The sequence below is a fragment of the Lolium perenne genome, chromosome 3 (assembly GCF_019359855.2).
Source record: "Lolium perenne isolate Kyuss_39 chromosome 3, Kyuss_2.0, whole genome shotgun sequence".
NCBI classification, from domain to species: Eukaryota; Viridiplantae; Streptophyta; class Magnoliopsida; order Poales; family Poaceae; genus Lolium; species Lolium perenne.
This window is the reverse complement of record NC_067246.2, coordinates 219510145-219532519: the sequence shown is the minus strand read 5'-3', so window position 1 is coordinate 219532519 and position 22375 is coordinate 219510145. Positions and strand designations below refer to the sequence as shown.

Here is a 22375-nt window from a genome sequence, read left to right as displayed (position 1 = left end):
AGCACTTTTCATATTATAAGTTTTTTCATTTGAATTAGTGTTCAAAAGTTATAAAGGTTTTAAAAAGTTTATATTTAAAATATTCAAACAATTCTGAGCACTTTTCGTATTATAAGTTTTTTCATTTGAATTAGTATTCAAAAGTTATGAAGATTTTAAAAAGTTTATATTTAAAATATTCAAGCACTTTTCATATTATAAGTTCTTTCATTTGAATTAGTATTCGAAAGTTATGAAGGTTTTAAAAAGTTTATATATAAAATATTCAAACATTTCTGAATACTTTTCATATTAATATTTTTTGATTTGAATTAGTATTTAGAAGTTATGAAGGTTTAAAAAATAAATAGGTGATTATTTGAAAACTGCGAGACATGAGGGACCTACCTGCAAAATAACGTACCATGCACCGTCTACCGCTGCCACATCAGCCTAAGACTGAACCCCATGTGTCAGAAACGGTGTGAATTAAGGTTCAATTTACGTTTAGTGTTTTTTTGTGAAATCTACGAAAAAATATGGTAGTTTTTTGCTTACCAAACGTAAAGTGGTACCAAAATTAACATTTAGCCAAAAATATGGTGATTGTATGTTAACAACTCGATGATGATCGGCATGAAGATGTACCAGACTCTGTATTGGTGCTGTTGGCCAGTTATTGTGCTGAGCCATCTGAGTAATGGAATCGCGGTGTTCCAATTCAGAAAAAAAATTAATGTGGAAAGAAAAAGACCGAAAGAGTTATCGGTACTGAGCCATGACGAGGTGGGTTCCATGCCTGGGATGGCGGCGGCTGGAGCAGACGCTAACCCGGAAAAACACGTGATGCGTACCACGTCCGTTTCCTCCGAAGCCCCCCGCACCCGACGGGAGGAGACGGCGACGCCGCACGGCGACGCCGCATCGCCTCGCATCCACCGCGCGTCCCGATCACGCGCGCGGCACAACAAAGCACAAACCCCGCACGGCGGCCACCGCTCCAAACCAGAATTCGGAAGCAGCGAGCGCATGGATGGCAAAGAAATTCCCCTTTCCCCGATTTTAAAAATCCCACCTTCTCCCCTCTCTCTCAATTCCTCCTCATCCCTCCGTCCCCGCTCGCCTTCCTTCCGCCCCCTTCTTTCCCTCCTCTTCCCTCTCCCACGCGCTACACCCTCCCATGCTCTCCATGGCCGCCGCTGCCGCTGCCGACGACGACCACCACCGCCACCGCCACCGCCTCGCCAACCCCACCTCACCCCCATCAGGCCCTCCCGCTCCCGCGCCACCCCCTCCCCAGCCACACCCGCACCGCAGGAGGCTCCACAGCTTCTCCTTCCCAACCCTCAGCTGGGGCACGCACCGCCTCCTCCGCTGCGCCAACAACCCCGCCTCCTCGCCCCCGCCCCCGCCCGCCGCCCCGGACACCCCGTCCCCGGACAACGAGAAACCCCGCCCTCCCGCCGACGGCGCCGCCGCCGCGCCCCAGCAGCGGCCCTGGAACCTCCGCACCCGCCGCTCCGCCACCGTCGCCCCGCGCGCCTTCGGACCCTCCCACGACGCGCCCGACGCTCCCGCCGCGGCGCCGGACCCCGCGCGCCGTCCGGAGACCAGCAGCAAGCGCGGGTTCTCCGTCGTCCTCTCCAAGGACGAGATCGCCGACGACTTCGCGCTCTTCCGCGGCACGCGCCCCCCGCGCCGCCCCAAGAAGCGCCCTCGCACCCTGCAGCGCCAGATTGACGTAACCATCCATCGCCCCTCCCCGCGTTTCCAATTCTTCAAAGCCTTCCTGTACTATTTGAATTTGGCGTCTTAATTGCGCGACCTTTTTTTCTTCCGTTGCTGTTGAAATTGCAGTCGATGTGCCCTGGATTCTGCCTCGCGGACGTGACGCCGGACACGTACAAGATCGAGGAGGTAAGGAACAAATAGGATCCTTTCGTTTGCGACTCTGATTCGGCGACCTTTTCCCTTGGTTTGGCTCTCAACACGCGTCTCTGTTCTTATGCAGAGGTAACTGCTAATGTGGTGGAGATTCACGTCATCGTCAATTAGGAGGGGATTCAGATGTGCAGGGCTCTTTTCGTTTTCCGGTGATCCGACCGTGTTTCGTTTCGTCCGTGATGGGTAAAAATGTCGGTTTCATAGCTCGTTAGTCTGTTATGGTGGATGCTCTAGAGCAAGTCCAGTGTAGTATCTCTTCTGATCATGTGTTGGGATGTAGTTGGTGAGTAGCTAAAGTTAAGGAATTTAGGTATTGGGCTTGTAGAGATTGCTAATTGTATGCAGCTTGTGATCCTTAGGTGGTGGGGTGAAATCGTCCTCCTATGTACATGGGTATTAATCTATCAGGGTTTTCTGTATGAAAATTTGGAAAAAAAAACAGTTCAGTTCTGCTTCTCCTTGTAGCGCTGAGGTGCTCAAGTGCTCTTGTGCAAGTCTGCATTTTCTTGTTATGTTTTGCTTACTTGTTGAATCTGCTTAGCCAGCATAAAATAACTGCTGCATTCCATAATTCATATTTGCATAGCGTCGAAAGAAGCTCCTTTGACTTTACTCTAATGGAATGGTTTAATGTTCTCAAACATCACCTGGGGTATCCACACTGGAAGATCATTAATTTGCAATATCGCTTGGCACTCCATAAGTGAAAATCAGTTGGGAAGTAAGTTATCCAAGGTAACAACTATCATTGGATCTTGTTTTAATATCATTATGTCACATTTGTTGTGGATCTTTGATGACTACCTCATTATTACCAGCATTTTGTGTTACTCTTGGAATTCTTATTTCTCATACTATTATCAGCACTTGGTGTTACGTACTCTTTGAATTTTATTCCTCACCCTGTTATGAGCAATTGGTGTTACTCTAGGAACTTTTCTTCTATTGTTCAGCACTTCAGCACTTAATGCAACTGCTTGTTTCAATTCCAGTGAATAAGTTGCACTACATTTCCTGTTTAAAAATTATAACTCTAGGTTGATGGATTGTTGTGTATCGTGCTATATATCTTGGTATGTTCAGTTACCTCATGGGTAAACCGTCAAAAGTGTAGGCTGAAAGGCTGCATACATTTTAATCAGGAGATCAAAGAAACAAGAGTTCGTTAACTTCCATCAGATCGTGGGCCCCATTTTACAGCTTGGTTTCCTTCGACAATTTTCAGATCAACTGATACCCCTGAAAATTCTGAAACCGTGACATTTTTTAAATCATGTTGATATCCCTGAACATTGTAATACGGAGTACCAGCCTGGCTGCTAGGCATATAAGCATAACTCGATGCACTTATCTGTACTGAGATAGGCACTCCTACTTGAGCAGATGGATTAACATTTCCCTGGAAGGGTTTTCTTACTTCTGCAGTATGCTACTCTTGTTAAACAAGTTGTATTGTTGTACGTAGGAGAGTTCATAGTCGGTACGTTGTGTACCGAGTCCTACTTGTATACGATGTAATCTGTATGTCCAATATATATATATATATATGTCACGTCGAGGCCCTAGAGGCTAGATCGACAACCACAATATCGTGAGTTATTCTCATATGGTATCAGAGCGATTCTTCTTCAATCGCATCTAGGTTGCCATGAGCTTTGAAGCCTCGTCGTCCTCGTCGGCCATGGCGCCCGCCGGTTCACTCGGCGAATCGGTTTCTGAAAAGCTAACCGGTGAGAACTTCATGATCTGGAGGGCTCAGGTGATGCCGGCAATCAGGGGCGCTCAGCTGGTTGGCTACCTTGACGGCTCGATCAAGGCGTCGGAGACAGAGATCGTCTCCAAGGACGACAAAGGGGAGGAAGTGCAGATTCCTAACCCCGCCTATGCAAGGTGGATCTTGCAAGACCAGACAGTGCTGGGCTATCTCCTCAGAAACATGACGAGGGAAGTTTTGGTCCAGGTCGCCGGGCTTGAAAGCGCGGCAGAGGTGTGGGCGTCGGTGACATAGATGTTCTCCGCCGTCTCCCAGAGTCGGATTGTGCAGCTACGTACTGCGCTGGCCAAGACTCAGAAGGAAAACATGACCGGCAAGGCATATTTTGGCCGGATCAAAGCTCTTGCCGATGAGATGGCAAATGCAGGGTAGAAATTGGATGAAGCACAGATCATCTCTTATATCCTGGCTGGTCTAGATGATGAGTATGATGGGTTTGTTGCGTCAATTACTGCGCTGTTGAAGACTGCTACGAAGGTTTCAATCAGTGATCTATACTCCATGTTCCTACCTTATGAAGCACGTCTAGAAGGAAGAAACCCTGGGAACAATGGAACCCTTGGCGGCAATGATCTCTGTGTCAATGCAGCCTCACGCGGTGGATATGGAAATCGTGGAGGCGGTGGAGGTTTTGGACAGCGCGGAGGCCGCAGCGGTGGCGGGCGCAACAATGATGGAGGAGGACGTGGCAATGGGTCACAATCCTACAATTCTGGAGGAGGGTATTATCCTCAGAACAACGGTGGTGGAGGTGGCTATTCCTCACATGGCGGACAGTACCAGAATCGTCAAGGTGGGGGAGGACATGGTCAAGGAGGAGCTCCTGGCGTAATTTGCCAGATCTGTGGCAAGATAGGGCACCCGGCGTTTCGTTGCTCGAAGCGCTTCAATAAAAATTATCAGTCTCAAGGAGAGAAGTCTGTTGGTGCTGCGACAAGTTCCTATGGTATCGATACAAATTGGTACAGCGACACAGGCGCAACGGACCATATTACAGGAGAACTCGACAAGCTGACTGTAAGAGATCGCTATCATGGTCCCGACCAAGTCCACAACGCCAATGGTTCAGGTATGGGTATACATCACATTGGCCACTCCTTATATCATACCCCTAATCGTGATCTCCACCTCAATAACATCCTTCATGTACCTCAAGCCACCAAGAGTCTCCTTTCTACTCATCAGCTTACCAAAGATAATCATGCTTTCGCTGAATATTGGCCTAATCACTTCTTTCTTAAGGATCAGGACACGAGGAAAATTCTTCTGGAAGGTAGATGCGTTGGGGGCCTTTATCCGCTTCCTCCTTCGTCTTTGGCACCCGGGAGACAAGCACTTGGCGTCCAACAATCCTCCCCTCATTGGCATCGGCGTTTAGGGCATCCTTCATCAACTATAGTTCATCAAATTCTTCGAGACAATGATATTCAGTTTAGTGAGTCAAATAAAGGGTCAGTTTGTGATGCCTGTCAAAAGGCTAAGAGTCATCAGTTACCTTATCCCAAGTCTACTAGTGTATCTTCTGCTCCTCTAGAACTTGTGTTTTCTGATGTTTGGGGTCCTACCCCAGCTTCTGTTGGTCGAAATAATTATTATGTCAGTTTTATTGATGACTACAGCAAATACACTTATAAATCTGATGTGTTTCAGCGATTTCATGACTTTCAACATCATGTAGACAGACTCCTTGATAAGAAAATTCTTGCACTACAAACTGACTGGGGTGGTGAATATCAAAAACTCAATTCTTTTTTTCAAAAGGTTGGGATCACTCAACATGTTTCATGCCCTCATGCTCATCAACAGAACGGGTCTGCTGAGCGTAAACATCGACACATTGTTGAGGTTGGCCTATCTCTTCTTGCACACGCGTCCATGCCTCTCAAGTTTTGGGATGAGGCGTTCTCCACGGCGGTCTATTTAATTAACCGTCTCCCAAGCAAAGTCATTTCTTCTCAGTCTCCACTTGAGCGCCTCTTCCACACTAAGCCTGACTACTCCTTTTTGCGAATTTTTGGGTGTGCCGTGTGGCCTAATCTTCGTCCCTACAACAATCGTAAACTTCAGGTTCGATCCAAACAATGTGCTTTTCTTGGTTATAGTAGTCTTCATAAGGGCTATAAGTGTCTTGATATCTCCACTGGACGTGTGTATATTTCACGAGATGTCGTGTTTGATGAGTCAGTTTTTCCGTTTGCTACTCTTCATCCTAATGCCGGTGCACAATTGCGTGCCGAGATTTCCCTTCTCTCTCCACATCTCCATTTACCTATGATTCGGGGTGCTGATTTAGGAGCTAATGTTGATGCTAACCCTGCTAATCCTGTTCCTGCTGAGTCTGTTACACAGGAATCTGATGATTTTTTGTCCAACAATGGTCATGATGCTGATTCTGTTGATTTCCCCTCGGAGGAGACAAGATCTGCCTCGGGATCGTTGGGATCCGCCTCGGATCATGCGCCAGGTGCTGCTGCTGATTCTGCTGTCTCTCCTGGCCACGCAGAGTCCTCTGGTTCGCCGCTGTCGACTGCGCCAGATTCGGTGGGGCTCGTGACCGCGACTTCTCCTGGCTCTTCCGCTCGACAGGCTGGTTCCCGCTCTGCGGCTGACTTTGTGCCTGGATCTTCTGTGGCCGGGTCTGGTGGTTCTGCTGACTCTGGATCTCCTGCGGTGTCTACTGGGATCAGCTCGGGATCTTCTGTAGTACCTGATTCTGCTGTCACGCCTGCTGCTCCGGCTCCTCGTCCTGTTACTCGATCTCAGCGAGGCATTTTCCAACCCAAGGTTCTTACCGACGGTACCATCAGGTATGACAAGGGTCGGTTTGCTCATTTTTCAGCCACTAGTGAGCCGGCTAATTTGCAGGATGCTTTGAGTGTTGCTCATTGGAAACAAGCCATGGATGAAGAGTTCTCTGCGCTTATGCGAAATAAAACCTGGCATCTTGTTCCTCCTGATCATAGTCGCAATATTATTGATTGTAAGTGGGTCTATAAAGTCAAGAAGAAGGCTGATGGTTCTATTGATAGATACAAGGCTCGTCTTGTTGCGAAAGGGTTCAAGCAGCGTTATGGTATTGACTATGAAGATACCTTTAGTCCTGTGGTCAAGGCAGCTACTATTCGTTTGGTCCTTGCTCTAGCAGTCTCTCGTAATTGGCAACTACGGCAACTAGATGTGAAGAACGCATTCCTTCATGGTGTTCTTGAAGAAGAGGTCTATATGCGGCAGCCTCCTGGTTATGAGGATCCTTCTCGTCTGGGCCATATCTGTAAGTTGGATAAGGCTCTTTATGGCTTGAAACAAGCTCCTCGTGCTTGGTATGCACGCCTTAGCTCTAAGCTTCATGCTCTTGGTTTTTCCGCTTCCAAGGGTGATACTTCGCTCTTTTTCTACAACAAAGGGGGAGTGTCTATCTATATGCTTATATACGTTGATGACATTGTTGTAGTCAGCTCTTCTAGTCAAGCTGTTGATGCTTTACTTCATGATCTTGGCATGGCGTTTGCTCTCAAGGATTTGGGTGCTTTACATTATTTTCTTGGTATAGAAGTACACAAGACTTCAGATGGTATTCTTCTCTCATAGCAGAAGTATGCTCATGATCTGCTTATGCGTGTCAACATGCACTCCTGCAAAACTGTTGATACTCCCTTGTCCGTGTCAGAGAAGTTGTCTATTACTGATGGTGAAGCTTTGAGCAGTGAAGATTCCACTCGGTACAGAAGTATAGTTGGAGCATTGCAATATCTTACTCTTACAAGACCTGACATAGCATTTTCTGTTAATAAGGTTTGCCAGTTTTTGCATGCTCCTACTACTCTTCACTGGACAACAGTTAAGAGGATATTGAGATATCTCAGGGGAACTATTTTTGTTGGACTGAGGTTTTGTAAGTCTGACTCTATTCTGGTAAGTGCATTCTCAGATGCTGACTGGGCAGGATGTCCAGATGATCGAAGATCTACAGGTGGATTTGCTGTGTTCTTGGGGTCAAATCTGATCTCATGGTGTGCCAGAAAACAAGCTACAGTTTCACGGTCTAGTACAGAGGCTGAGTACAAAGCATTGGCTGATGCTACAGCTGAAGTTATATGGGTACAAACTTTGTTGAAGGAGTTGGGAGTACCACAGCCTAGGGCTGCATGCTTATGGTGTGACAATATTGGAGCCACCTATCTCTCTGCTAATCCAGTGTTCCATGCAAGAACAAAGCATATAGAAGTGGACTATCATTTCGTTCGCGAGAGAGTGGCTAAGAAGCTTTTGGACATACGCTTTATACCGTCAGGAGATCAACTTGCTGATGGGTTTACTAAATCTCTTTCTACTAGACAACTCGAGATGTTTCGACGCAATCTTAACTTAGATAAGTTATGATTGAGGGGGAGTGTTAAACGAGTTGTATTGTTGTACGTAGGAGAGTTCATAGTCGGTACGTTGTGTACCGAGTCCTACTTGTATACGATGTAATCTGTATGTCCAATATATATATATGTCACGTCGAGGCCCTAGAGGCTAGATCGACAACCACAATATCGTGAGTTATTCTCATAACTCTCACTTACTAGATTATGGAACAGTACCCAGATTGATGAATCTTTAGTTGGATATTATTGGTGGGGAGCACGATGCGGATTTTTTCTGAGGTTCTGTAAATCTTTCTTTGGCCAACCAAGCACTGTATGAGCTTGAATATTTAGTTTGAATCGATTACTCTCTCCATTGCCTAATATAAGACGTTTTGGCAAGCTAAATTAGAATGCCTTATATTAGGGAATAGAGGAAGTAGCAGTTATTTACATATGTTTCTCTTTCACATTTAGCTTGTTACACTCAACCACGATTTGAATAGGATGGAGCTTTCCCGAAAATAGCGAACGGAACCCGGCAACGCGCGAGGATGAAAACTCCTCCACTCACAGGGCACCACGTTGCTGACAGCATACGTATTTTGTTCAGGTATATCGTTGGTATTTCTATTAAAATTTAATTTATGTGGGTGGCGATCAGACGCTGTCCGGCATTAACTTCCAAGAAGCTCCACTTGCTGTCGTGCTCCTCTGGCCTTCTTGCTCGTCCACCCAAGCTACTACTACTACTAGTTAGCTTCCTACCGGTAGCGAACTTCTCTGGCCTTCTTGCTCCTCCACCCAAGCTCCACTGACTAATGTGCTCTTCGGCCTAAGCTCCAAGGCAGCAAGCTCTTTTAGGTGACGTGCTCGTGCACCCAAGGTCGAAGGCAGCATGCTCCTTCGATCTAGCCAGATCTGGGCAGTGGGTTGCCTGTTCCGGTGACAAGTAACATCAAATGTGGCCGGATGGCCGAGCTAGCTCTGGTGGCGGAGGCTGTCGGCGGGGTGCAGCGGCCGTCAACGGTGAGTCGCCGCGTCTGGATACTCACCGGCACTCGCGCCCTCGAGCTCCAGCGCGCCTCCTGGCCGGCGCTGATGCCCACCGCGGCGGCTGTTCGGCTAGCTCAGTTGTACTGTGTATTTCTTTTGGTTTTTTGGTGCATGATTTGGACTGATTCAGTTGACATGGCAAAGTTTCTTTTGGTTTCAATGATTCAACCTGTATTGCATGTTGTATTTGTATACAATTTCTTTGATCTCAACCAATCTGGTAAAGGAAACCTGTTATTTTCTTCCAATCCAAATGCTTCACGGTTAAAAAAAAGTACTCTATATGCATTTTTCAGTTCCTGAAATTATCCATAATTCATTGATAAACTGATGAACTAAATATATTAATCATATGGAGAAGATTCGAGAGAGGATTACTCAAAATATGCATGAATTCAGTAAGCTCTAAATTAGAAGCAACTATTTGATGAAACATATATTTATTAACTTCACATTGTTATGTTTGATTTTTTTAGTACCTACACCATTGATAGAAATTTTGTGTTCAAATATTTGTGTTCAAAATTAATCATTTTTTCTATCTACACAATTGATAAATTGTGATGGCTGCGGATGGATCTATCCATACATTAAAATAATGATGTTTCTAAAATATTGTTTTACGAACTGTGAGTAAACAATGGATCCCACTGCGAAGAAGCAGTGCATATTCATTAATCTGTAGATTAGCAACATTTTTTTAGTTTTTTCATTTTCAGTTGGTCTTAGTTTCACTGTTTAGAGTTATAATTGGTTTGTTAACGTTTTGTTAACTTCTGTCGAATGCTCGAATGCTTCCGTCTCAAAAAATGATGTCATTTCATAATCTTTTGTTTTACATGTGTAATGTGCTAATTATGCTACTGTTTTGCAAGTAATCATTTTCACTAATCCAGCCTGATAGTTGGATCTTCCATTTTCTCCTTCGCAAAGCTGAGATTCAATTTAGCAACTCACATATAGAATAAAAGGATATTGTACTACTCTGACAAATTTTGTTCCCTAGTACTAACTGTTCTGACACTTGCCTTAACTCTTGCCGTATTTCATCTCGTATTCAACTGGTATAGAAAAGTTAAAGCAAATGTATTAATTAGCTGCTATATTAAGTGTGAATCTAAGAGCAGACATTGATGCTCCTGATTTAGACCTCGCCCGTAGCCGGGTTCCAAACGTGCGGGTCGGGAGCTTTCCTGCTTATACCTGTGGTCTTCTTGACAGTGCACAACTGTCGCTGCTCCTTGAGTCAAATACGCAAGGCCAAGGTCTCTCTTCTTTATTTATTTCTGACTTATCTTACTAGTTTCTAGGCTGACTCATGAATTATTTCCACGGTTTTGGAAGCATGACGAGCCAATAGAATCTGTTGCGCACTTCGTTCTAAGAGGTCAGAAAGTCCAATTTAATCCAATAAATAGAGAATTATTTATAACGTTGTATTCGTGGGTCAAGATTATAGGTCTCTGATTAATTGTATAACCAAGTGCAACTCATATTGGTAGCCACAGGCATAAGAGTTGTATGACCAAAGCACTCTGTTTTAAAGCAGAAGCATATGCATATTATTATCTGGTTGTTTGGCAATTTGGCTAGTTATATTTATCATCTTGTATGCGTTATGTTTTAGGGAATTCAGGAATCTTTGCTCGAATAACAACTTCTGGTATCTGTAGCTCTATATTTATAAACTCCTTCAGTGACCTCCTTGGTCTTCTGTTGATATGTAACCTCTCTGGTTACGCATGCCGTTCCAGTGTTGGGCGGAGCTCTTTTTTCCTGCCTGGTAGTGATGTTACGGCTAGGCAGGACATACAGACAGCGCTGCGCCTGCTATGCGCTTACCCTTATTGCGAGACTGCTTGATTTGAGCTCTCCATTCCTATTGTCATGTCATGTCATGTCTATGATCTTTCAGAGTTCTGGTGATCACTATGGCTCCACCTTAATTATGTTCAGATAAGGCGATCGGCTTTTGCAAAGCATCTTTCAAAAGAAGTGGTCCTCGAAGTGCTCTACAGTTCTGGACCTTCCATTTTGGATAGGTCTTAGTTCTGACTTCCGAGGGGTGTTCCTGTTCCATAAAACAAACTTTCGCACCTGATTGCATATTTGTGAGAAAAAGCTGTTTTTAACAGTCTTTTTTCAGAAAGGGAAAAACTCTGGCTTCTCCCTCCATTGATGCATAGTTTTATTTATCGCACAGTTTTTACAGCGAGTGTAGGACCTAAAAGATAAACACACAAAGCTGAACCAAACACAAAAATATTTCATGCATACAAGTGATGCATAGTTATATTTATTGTGAAGTGTTTAGGATGAGTTCGATGGTTGTACAAGGCTTTGTTAATTCAAAGCCGAGCGAAAGCATTCGTTCCAAGCAACAATCTTCTTCATAGTTAAACAAACTTTCTCTGAGCTCCAAAGATATCCGGTACAGTTCTTTTGCACTATATGAACAAATTTGTACTACCACGTCCAGCAAAAAAATGCACTACCAACTTTCTATATTTTCTGAACTTGTGTGGACAATTTTGTAAAAGTTGACCGAGGAATGAGACCGCAATTACCACAGCTTCAAGAAAACATATCTTCTGTTACGTGCCAATTTCTAGCCATAAATACTACGGAACACTTGTGTTGTTCCAGTGTTGTTTTGCAATTTGCACTGAGGCATGGCATCAAGAAAAATATATGCGCTTCTGAATGCCTCTCTCACATCCCCGTTCTGGTATTGCACTGCAATCTTGTGCAGCTGATGCAGCCTCATCGCGACCTTGGTGGCAAGTTTGGCAAGGCGTTGTGCATCAAACAACATGGTCGGTCACGATCGTTGTGTCACCGGACAGGTATCCACCTTCCCGTGGTGTGGCAGGTTGTTAGAGCATCTCCACTCGTCTCCCCACAGAGCCCCCCACGGCCACTTTTTTCCATCCGGACGGCGAAATTCGGCCCAGTCGCGCCCCCGGTTCCTCGTTTTGGTCCGGATTTGGGCCTATTTTCATCCGGCGATCCCACGCCATCCCCGGCCCCCCGGGGAGCGCTCGGGGACTCCGGATGAAGCTAAACCAACCGCCCACGCCCACGTGTCTCCTCTTTCGTCCGGATTTCCCGAGCCATCATCTTTTTCCCCGAGAAACGCCGCTTGGGGAGCACACGACTGGGAAATTACTCCTCCCCACGCCAAATCTTCCTCCAATCCGGACGAAAATTTCGCCGGATTTGGGCGTGGGGAGCGCCAACGAGTGGGGATGCTCTTAGCACTTAGCAGCCATCACATCGCGTGAATTCACTGGAACACATTCCTGAACAGTTTAGCGCTCTCTTGGGCTAAGGCCCACTTATAGACCACTGTTTGGATTACTCCAAATTCAGTTTCGTTTCAAATCAAACTGAAATGGAGCCGAGCAGATTTTGGCCTGTTCCCGTATACGGAGTACATCACTGCAGTCACTGCAGGAATGTACAAACCTAGATGCAGTCCAAGGCCCAACCCAACTGTGGTAAGGACCGAATTGTTGAAATCAGTTTTTTTTTGTCTATGTAGACAATATGTAGATCCCAGTAGATTCTTTTGTTGCGGAAAGCAGTTTAATATATTCTGTTGACTCATAAACAAATACTAGTTGACTACAAAGTGTGGCATGAAACTTTATTCAATTCGACTATTGAACGTGGATAAAGTTACTTATATTGGTAAAGTGTAGGATGAAAACGTAGCAGAAACGGACCAAACCGTGCGTTGCCATATTTGTTTCTTTTCGTAAAAAAATAATATAGAAACCTCGAAAACAAAAACGAAAGCAGATATTGTTGGAAACATATATCGCGAACACAAGAGATTCAGATGTTTGCCGAAAAACTAAGAGAACCCATGAATTATGAAAAAAATCTAAAGCACTCAAGCATATCAATTGTTCCCTAATTCTAGCATGGTGCTTGATTTACTAGAGAATGCAGGAAGGTAGAGCTGTAGAAGCCTCCTCGAATGCATGAAGGGATTACGTGGTCACTAGTTTAGGGATGAGCTGCTTTGAAAGTTTGACTTGAACTTATCATATAATGCATTCTTGAACTCAACCTTGCGCATGGAACCTAAAGACGGAAATTCCATCTTAGTTGAAAACCGGAATTCCGTTTCCACCTATGTTCTGCCGGAAACACTATTTCCTTTTCGCCAAAAAGTTTCCATATCACTTCTACAATATTACCGTATTTACATTCCGCATCTATTTTCCCCCGGAAATGACGGAAGCTTTCTGCAACATTTTTATCCCATAATAAAGTGAAATATTACCATTAAAATATTTCCAAATATGTTTTGGCAAAATAATAGTAACATGTATATATAAGAACCCATTGTCAAAGATGTATATTTTTGTACAGTATTAGTATTTATCAGTTTTGCAATTTTTCGTACTTATAAGAGATGCTCCCTTTGAGAGTGGACTAATGGAACCCGGCGGTATATGAACCCGCGTTAACTCAGCTTTTGATTGGTTCAGCAATCGTGTACAAGGTCCCCTGCCACGGGTAAGTTATTCCTATACGAATACGTGCAAGTGAATGACTGCCGCTCCCGTTGCAGGCATAGCAGTGCATTAAATTGCGGTGCCCCGAGCCCTTCCCTCGAGCTCGGCCCGACGCCGCTAGACGCTGCCCCGTCCCCGACGCCGGCCCCCGCCCCGAGCTCGCTCCGACGCCACCTGGACGCCGCCCTGTCCTCGACGCCGGCCCCGCCCCGAGCTCGCCCGGACGCCACCTCGACGCCGCGCCGTCCCCGACGACGCTTCGCCCGAGCTCCCTCGAACGCCCCTCGACGCCGCCCCGTCCCCGATGCCGGCCCCGTCCCGAAGCTCGCCCGGACGCCACCTCGACGCCGTCCCCGACGCCGGCCCCGTCCGGACGCTCGGACGCCACCTCGACGCTGTCCCCGACACCGCCCCGCCCGAAGCTCGCCGTCCTAGACGGCGCCTGTCCTCGACGCCGCCCGTCCTCGACGCCGCCTCGACGGGGCCCTGTCCCCGACGCCGCCTCATCCCCGCCGTTGCCGTCCTCGACGCTGCCCTGTCCCCTACGTCAGCCCCGCACCGGATCGTACGCATCGACAGCGCCGCTCGTCGAGGCGCCCTCCGCCGCTAAGCACCACCACGCGGGCCTGGCCATGGCCGCACCACCACATGCAGTACGCCCGTGACGGTGTACGCTCCGCCGTTCGCCCACTCCTCCGCCGCCGACCGCCCGCCCACGGCCGCGCGCAACAGCCATCAGCCTCTCCTTGCGCTGGCGCCGCGCCGCCGCCGTTCGCCCCGTCGGCCGCTCGGTACTGAGGAGAGAGAGAGGGGCGTGATATGCATTTGGCCCACCTGTATATTGTATCTGTAACGCGTGGTATCAGAAAAGTAGATCAGCTGCTATGTGGGCCCCACCAAACATCTGGACCAATGGCAGCCTGACTTCCACCAGGAGCATATACCGACCGGTTCAACGATGCACTTCCCTGCTCCCTTTGTTCTTTCTATAAGGTGTATTGCTATTTTACTAAAAAAAATCTATCTTTGACCAAGTTTGTGGGGAAAAAAAAATTAAAACTATATACAATGCTAAATAACATAGTTGTGAAATAGTTTTCATGAAGGATCTAATCATACTAATTTGATAATGTGGATGTTGAATCTGTTTCCCATAGAGCCTGTGGAAGATATAAAAGCTTGTCTCTTAACACCTTACAAAAAAAATAAAGAAAAAAAATTCTAAGCAGCCGATAAAAAGCATCCAATCTAAAACTAAGTTTTTTTGTGTGTAAAGATAAGATGGACAAGAAGATCTAGATGAGCCAATTAAATAATTTTTCCTATTATGTTGTTGGTCCTTCTAGTTATTGTTTTCACGTGATTTTGTGGAAAATAGTATAATATCGGAATTTATTGATCACACCATCTATATAATTTATTTCAACTAGTACAACAACAACAACAAAAATGAACCCTTTTTGGCTTTTATTTTTTGCGCAAGGAATTTCTATGTGGCACTATAGCTGGCTATATGAGCCGAATTTCACGGGACGACGTTGGAAGGACGCGTGCTTAGCCTGTTACGGGACCGGCCAATGGCACACTAGGGGCCGTGCTCATCCGCCTAGGTGAGGCCGATGTGCCAACATGGCACTGCCTTTTTTTGTGTGTCAAATTAACTTTTTTAAATAGCATAAATAGCCAAAAAGCTCACAAAACTGCCCAATCAGCCGGAAAGCACATGGGCCAGTCAGTAGAAGTGTCATGCTGAGTCGGCCCGTTTACCATGTAGGCCATGACTTGAAGCCCAGTTGCATGCTGGTATGGCCCGCTTATAAACGGGGCACGTCAGTTTAGGCGTGTGCCGTGCCGGGGGGGGGGGGGGGGGGGGGGGTTGCCCACACCCCCCGACCGTTATTGGGCCCGGCCCACGATCCTGACCGATTGTTTTCAGTTCCGCTGGTTCGACGTGGCTTGCTGGGCTCGGCCCAACAACATGAGGTAAAGATTTTTCTTTTTCTTTTTCTTTTTATTTCATTTCTTTCTTTTATTTTTTTATAATTTGAATATTTTTACAAATTGAAAATTATCAAAATCTAAACTTTTAAATTTTAAAATCGAGCATTTCTGATTTAACAATTTTATTAAGTTTTTCGCTTTTTTTTTAAATTTGAACAATTTTCTAATCTGAACAATTTTTAAGTTTAAATAATTTTCAAATTTGAACAATTTTTTAATTTGAACATTTTTCAAATTTGAACATTTGTCAAATTTGAACAAATTATAAATTTAAACATTTTAAAATTTAAACATTTTTTAATTTAAAATTTTCAGAATTTGAAAAAAGAAAGAAAAGAAAAAGTAACAGAAACAGAAAAGAAAGAAAATAGAAAACAAACAAAAAAGAAAGAAAACGAATAAACAGAAAACAAAAATAAAATGAAAAAACGAAAATGGGCCGGGCCCTATACCCGACCAGGGTGTGCGGTGCTTGGTAAGCACCCACCTAGTCGGTGTATAGGATTCACCCGTGCCGGGCCAGCCTGTTGGCCATAGCACGGGGTAGCTTCGTACATCGTACTGGACCAGGCCAGAATCAGATAGCCATCCAAACAATAAAATTTGGACGGTCGCTAAGCCAGAAAATGGGGGCTGAATGTCTAGCACGCTGAGCTAGAATGTGAGCATCGATCACATTCACAGATCACATCAGAGGCGCGAGAAGAAGCGGCCGCTTCAGGTTCCGAGTCATCTCACCGCGTTTATCCCATATCCAAGCATGAGCTTGACCAGGCGTCAGAACTCGGAACAGATGTCGGCACAGCCACCAAGTCTCCGGCAGTGACAGCGAAAACGCGCCCATGCCGTGAGTATCCAGTTAGCTGTTTCGATCCCGTAACCAGCTGGGGGGTAAAGATAGTGAAGCGTGCAATGGTCCTTCTGAAGCGACGTTTCTGAAGAATTATGGTCGCCGGCCGTGACAACTGATGTCGCCATCGTTCCTCCTCTGGCGTCGGCTTGATGAACCTTGGCTTTCGGCCCAAGCACGAATTGGCGTGAGCAACACGAAAGGAGGCCATGCATGGTATCCCTGGCTGCCACTACCATTGAACTCGGTATCTTTCGATCTTCCCACGATGTGGAGCGCAAGCTCGATCGGACCGACCTCTTGCTCGCAACGACCCCAATTAACTTGCCACGGCATGTTCCTTTCGTCGCCACTCGCCAGCAGTCAGTTCGGTGAGCAGACCGCATGTCGCGCACGCAGGCATCACAAGGTCATTCCGCGTGCGGTGACGGCGACCGGAGGTGGAGGTGAAGCGCCCGGCCGGGTCACGACGCGCTGTTCCGCCGCCGCAGTTAATGTCAAAAGGGTCGGTCGGGTTCGCGGACCAGCTGGAGTCCGGCCGGCGACGCTCTCGCGCGTTCCGCAGGAACCACACGGTCGTCCCATGCATCAACCAGTTGCCGTCACGCGCGCGCCGGCCTGCCACCGGTCGTGGTCGTCGTGGTTCAGGTCTCCGGCCAACCACCACCGATGCCGGAATGCCGCCATGCTCCAGTCACATCGTTTGGAATTCAAAGCTCGCCCCGCACGCACGCACGCGCTCGCTGCCCGTAAATGCAAGATAAGTAGCGGACATGGACGTGATGGTCGGCACTCGGCAGGGACGGACGACTGCAGTGGAACAGCGACAATCGTCCTTTCCAGTCTTCCAGAGACACCGGATAAAACTACCCATGTTTCGATCGTGGCCGCTGTTGACGACTTCAGGTCGCGTAAGCAACTAAGCATGGTTCGTGCAGAGCACAAACGCCTCCTCGCTCGCTGCGTGTCGAGCTCTGTGTCTACCGGCAATGGGCGTGTGGTTGCTAGTCGTCGTACGGCTACGGATCTGCTGCATTTGTCTCCGGCCAACCGCCACCGATGCCGCCATGCTCCGGTCACATCGTTTGGAATTCAGAGCTGGCCGCCGCACGCACGCGCTCGCCATCTATGCAGCTTGCTTCTACCCGTATAGGTAACAGACGTGGACGTGATGGTCGGCAGCAGGCCGCGCGAGCAGGGACGACGGCGGCTGAACAGCGACAATCCATTTCAGGCACCGGCAAAACGTGATAATGTTCCCGATCGTCGCCGGCCGCGCTTAACGACTTCATGGGGGTAAGGATGTGTTCGTGCAGAGCATTGCCTCCTCGCTGCGTGTCCAGCTCGATCACTCTACTGGGCGTTCCTAAGTCGTCGGTTCCGCTGCATTTGTCAAAACAAAGGGATCAGTAGCGACGTTAGACTGGGCACCTAACATCGCGTGGATATGGAAGCTTCTGTACGTAAGGCTTCGATCTGCTTCTCAACCGTACCGTACCGTACGTCGAAAGTCTATCTGTACCACGCATGTACAGCCAGACTGTGGAGTCAGAACCGTTTAACCTAACGGATCAGTCCATGTCTCCCTGCCTCGGTGGCCTGGTCTGAGGATAGCATACATCACTGTCGCCTGTTTCTGTTAGGAAACCAAAAACTAACATGTGACAATCTGTAGTTACACTAATTTCCAATACGCTGGCGCTATATACAGTAGTACGCTGTCGCAGTTTTTTTTTTCCAAAATAAGGATGCACACAACCTTTTATTGCGCAGTCCTAAGTTTCAGAGTTTACGTGTCATGGATCAGACAAGGTGCTCATACAGATCAACCAGTAGAAGATTCGCAAAAAAAGATAAAAAAAAAATCAACCAGTAGAAGAAAGACAATGCATATTGTAGTTGTCTAAAAGCCACCAACCACTCTGATTGAACATATTCCGTGCAACCATTTCTAGACGGACAGGAATGAACACTTTTGGATCCAATGAGTAGCTTTACGGATAACCTGTAGAAAATGAGTAGTTCCCTTTGTGTTAAAGATAATATCATTTCTACAGTTCCATAAAGACCACACTATAACACAAGTTCCTAATCGAATTCATGCGTTGGTATCTTTATCTCTCCTACTCAACTAATTACCGAACATCTACGTAGTATTTGTTGGTGGGACAATATTAAAAGTGAAATTAACTACTCTCCAGGGACACTCAAAAAAATGGTTGATGGACTCGTCGTGGTCACAAAATGCACATTTCTAGAACCATTCCACTTAGGATTTGACAAATTATCCTTTGTGAGAATTAATTTTCGATGAAACAACCACGTAAAGATCTTAATCTTTAGTTGTACCTTTGGTTTTCAAATGTTTTTTTTTCAAATAGACAGTGTGTCTATTCATAAAATAAATCTTTACTATTATATGTGAGTTGGTACGTCGTCAAAAATGTTTGATGTTAAAGATTCAGCACATCCGCATCGTTCAATTAAAAATCTACGACCAAAATTTTTAGCCATCCAAAATGCAATATTTAAGGAAATATATTACGTACCAACAATCAAGGGATTGCCGCAATCACGAAATTTGAAAAAATGGAAAGCACATAACATCACCCCTTTTCCCATAAAAAGAGAGTGAAAATTCCAGCGCTAGAATTAAGGAGGTCTATGTAAAGAGATTACTTTCCAAACTTGTCACAATTCCCATTTACTTCACTCATATTAGCCCTTAATTCTCGCATATACCGCATTCACCATTATCAAAACAAACAATAAACCTTTCCTAAAAAAACAATAAACCAGGGTCCTACCGCCGCCGCCCCTCACTTTTCGCCCCTCGCCCCAACCGCCCACATGTAGGTCGCGCCGCAGAACGAGTCGACCGCGAGCATGCTTTTGATGTCGACTTGCGTTGGTGGCAATGGCGATCGTGGTGTTGGGCGACGGTGGTGTGGAGTTTGAGTCGATGCATGGGCGAGCGGACAGTGGGTTGGCTTCGAGCGACTCTCTCATGTTCTCTCTAACGCATGCCATTCTCCCCGCATCCATCCCGCCGACGGATCCGCGGAGGCAGCAACACGGGTGGTGTCGACCTCGACGTAGGCACCATCTCCTCCTAGATCGGCGATGTCCACCGAGATGAATGGGGCGAGGTCAAAGGATCTTCCATCCCCTTTTAATTGATTGTTGCTTTCTATCTTGTGTGTCTCTGTCGGATCAGAGGTTCGACGTTCAGTTGTATGATCCATTGATCCTGTAGAAAGGGATGCAACTCACAATGTATTGATTGGGTGCATATGGCGTTACATATATAGGCCACGTCCTCGACTATACAAGGAAGGAGGCGGGCCCAATAATCAATACAAAGATATGTATCGCTATACATAACTACAGAAGATACACATCCAGATATACAAGGATATGTATCTCAACACCCCCCGCAGTCGAAGCGTCGCCTGGTCGAACGCATAGACTGGACCGGAACTCCTCAAATGATGTCGTAGGGAGACCCTTGGTCATGATATCCGCAAATTGTTGGGAGGTGGGCACATGAAGTACTCGAATGTGTCCAAGGGCCACATGTTCCCGAACAAAGTGGATGTACAGCTCAATATGCTTGGTACGGCGATGGTGGACCGGGTTGGCAGAGAGGTAGACGGCGGAGACATTGTCGCAATAGACCACGGTGGCTTTGGCAACAGGACAGGAGAGCTCAACGAGGAGTTGTCGCAGCCAAGAGACCTCGGCAACCGCGTTAGCAACATCCCGGTAATCCGCTTCGGCGCTGGAGCGAGAGACCGTGGGTTGTCGCTTAGACGACCAGGAGATGAGCGAAGGTCCGAAGTAGACGCAGTAGCCAGACGTGGAGCGACGCGTGTCGGGGCAGCCTGCCCAATCGGCGTCCGAGTAGGCGACGATGTCCGTGGCGGTGGAGGCATGGAGGGAGAGGCCGAAGTCCATGGTGCCACGAATGTAGCGGAGGATCCGCTTGACCGCAGCCCAATGAGGATCCCACGGAGCATGCATGTGAAGGCACACCTGCTGGACAACATACTGCAGCTCGGGGCGGGTCAAGGTGAGGTACTGCAGGGCACCGATGATCGAGCGATAAAATGTCGCATCCGTGGCCAACGAACCATCTGTGGCGGAGAGCTTGGACTTCGTGTCGACATGCGTGGCCGCGGGTTTGCAATTAAGCATACCGGCGCGGTCCAGGAGCTCGTGGGCGTACTTGCGCTGATGAAGGAAGAAGCCGTCGGTGCGACGTACGACCTCGATGCCGAGGAAGTAGTGCAGGGGCCCCAAGTCCTTGAGGGCAAACTCAGCGAATACGCTCGGTGATTTGTCGCAGGAGGTCCGTGGAGCTGGCCGTTAAGATGATGTCGTCGACGTAGAGCAGCAGGTACGCGGTGGTGGCACCATTGTTGTACACAAACAGCGAGGCATCGGAGCGGGTGGAGCGGAAACCGAGTTGGTGAAGAAACGCTGTGATGCGCTGGTACCAGGCGCGTGGGGCCTGCTTGAGACCGTATAACGAGCGCGAGAGCAGGCACACATGGTCGGGGTGGGCGCTATCGATGAAACCCGTGGGCTGCTGGCAGAAGACCTGCTCCTCGAGATGGCCATGAAGAAAGGCGTTGGAGACGTCCATCTGGTGCACGGGCCACGCACGGGAGACCGCGAGCTGAAGGACGGTGCGGATCGTCCCGGGCTTGACAACCGGGGCGAAGGTGTCGGTGAAGTCGACGCCGGCACGCTGGCGAAAGCCACGAACCACCCACCGCGCCTTGTGACGGTCGAGAGTACCGTCCGGATGGAACTTGTGCTTGAAGACCCACTTCCCGGTGATGATGTTGGCGTGAGGGGGTCGGGGAACAAGCGTCCATGTCTGGTTCCGCTGCAGGGCGTCGAACTCGTCTTGCATGGCCGCAAGCCACTGCGGGTCGCGGAGAGCAGCCCGGGCAGAGGCGGGCAGGGGTGATGGCGTGGATGCTGAAGGCGCGGAAGTTGACGCGGTGCAGACGTACTCGTCTGAGGGGTACCGCATGCTCGGGACGCGAATCCCTGCACGGGCGTGCGTGAGGGGCCCCGTGGCCGGCGGCGGAGCCGGAGGCGAGGCGCCGCTCGGCGAGGACGGTGCGGCGCCTGAGCTGAGGCTCGAGGGCGACGCAAGCGGCGTCGAGGCGGATGAACCCGGCGAAGGGGCATCGCCCGGCGAAGACGGCGCGGCGCCCGAGCTGAGGCTCGAGGGCGACGCAGGCGGCGTCGAGGCGGGCGTCGGCGCAGGTGTTGGCGCGGGTGTCGGCGTGGGGTCATCCGAGACATGGCTCGAGGGTGACCCAGAGGGTGGCGAGGCAGCGCCCGAGACAGAGCTCAAGGGAGCGTTGGAGAACGACGAGGCAGTGCCCGAGTCCGAGCTCGAGGGCACTGCAGTCGGCGGACCTGCAGGGGGTCGACGCCGGGGACCATCAGTAGTCAAAGGAGGAGTGTCGACCACCTGTCTCTGTGCGAAAGGAAAGCAATGCTCATCAAAGTACACGTGCTGGGAAGTGATGACGCGGTGAGAAACCGGATCATAGCAGCGGTAGCCTTTGGTGTTAGCCGGGTAACCGAGGAAAACACACGGAATGGAACAAGGGGCGAGTTTATGAGGAGTGGTGGCGGCGATACTAGGATAACAACGACAACCGAAAATCCGAAGACCGTCGTAGGATGGAGGGGAACCGTAAAGGAGGTGATGAGGTGCATAGTTCCAACGGGGACGACACGAACGAAGGTTGACAAGGAGGGTGGCGGTGGCTAAGGCGTCAGGCCAAAAGGTGGGGGGAACATGGCTGTGGAATAGGAGTGTGCGGACGCAGTCGTTGAGGGTGCGGAGGATACGCTCGGCGCGGCC

At 48.1% G+C, this 22375-nt stretch overlaps 1 protein-coding gene and 1 pseudogene across 1 annotated transcript; both read left to right on the top strand.

Moving 5' to 3' along the window:
- Positions 1–1065: 1065 nt before the first annotated feature.
- Positions 1066–2387, top strand: LOC127343403 (uncharacterized). Its single transcript, XM_051369534.2, has 3 exons — positions 1066–1720; positions 1837–1896; positions 1991–2387. The coding sequence occupies exons 1-3, from the start codon at positions 1160–1162 to the stop codon at positions 1994–1996; spliced, it is 627 nt and encodes a 208-aa protein (XP_051225494.1). The 5' UTR covers positions 1066–1159; the 3' UTR covers positions 1997–2387.
- Positions 2388–4069: 1682 nt separating this feature from the next.
- Positions 4070–4182, top strand: LOC127346284 (small nucleolar RNA Z247; annotated as a pseudogene).
- The last annotated feature ends 18193 nt before the right edge of the window (positions 4183–22375 follow it).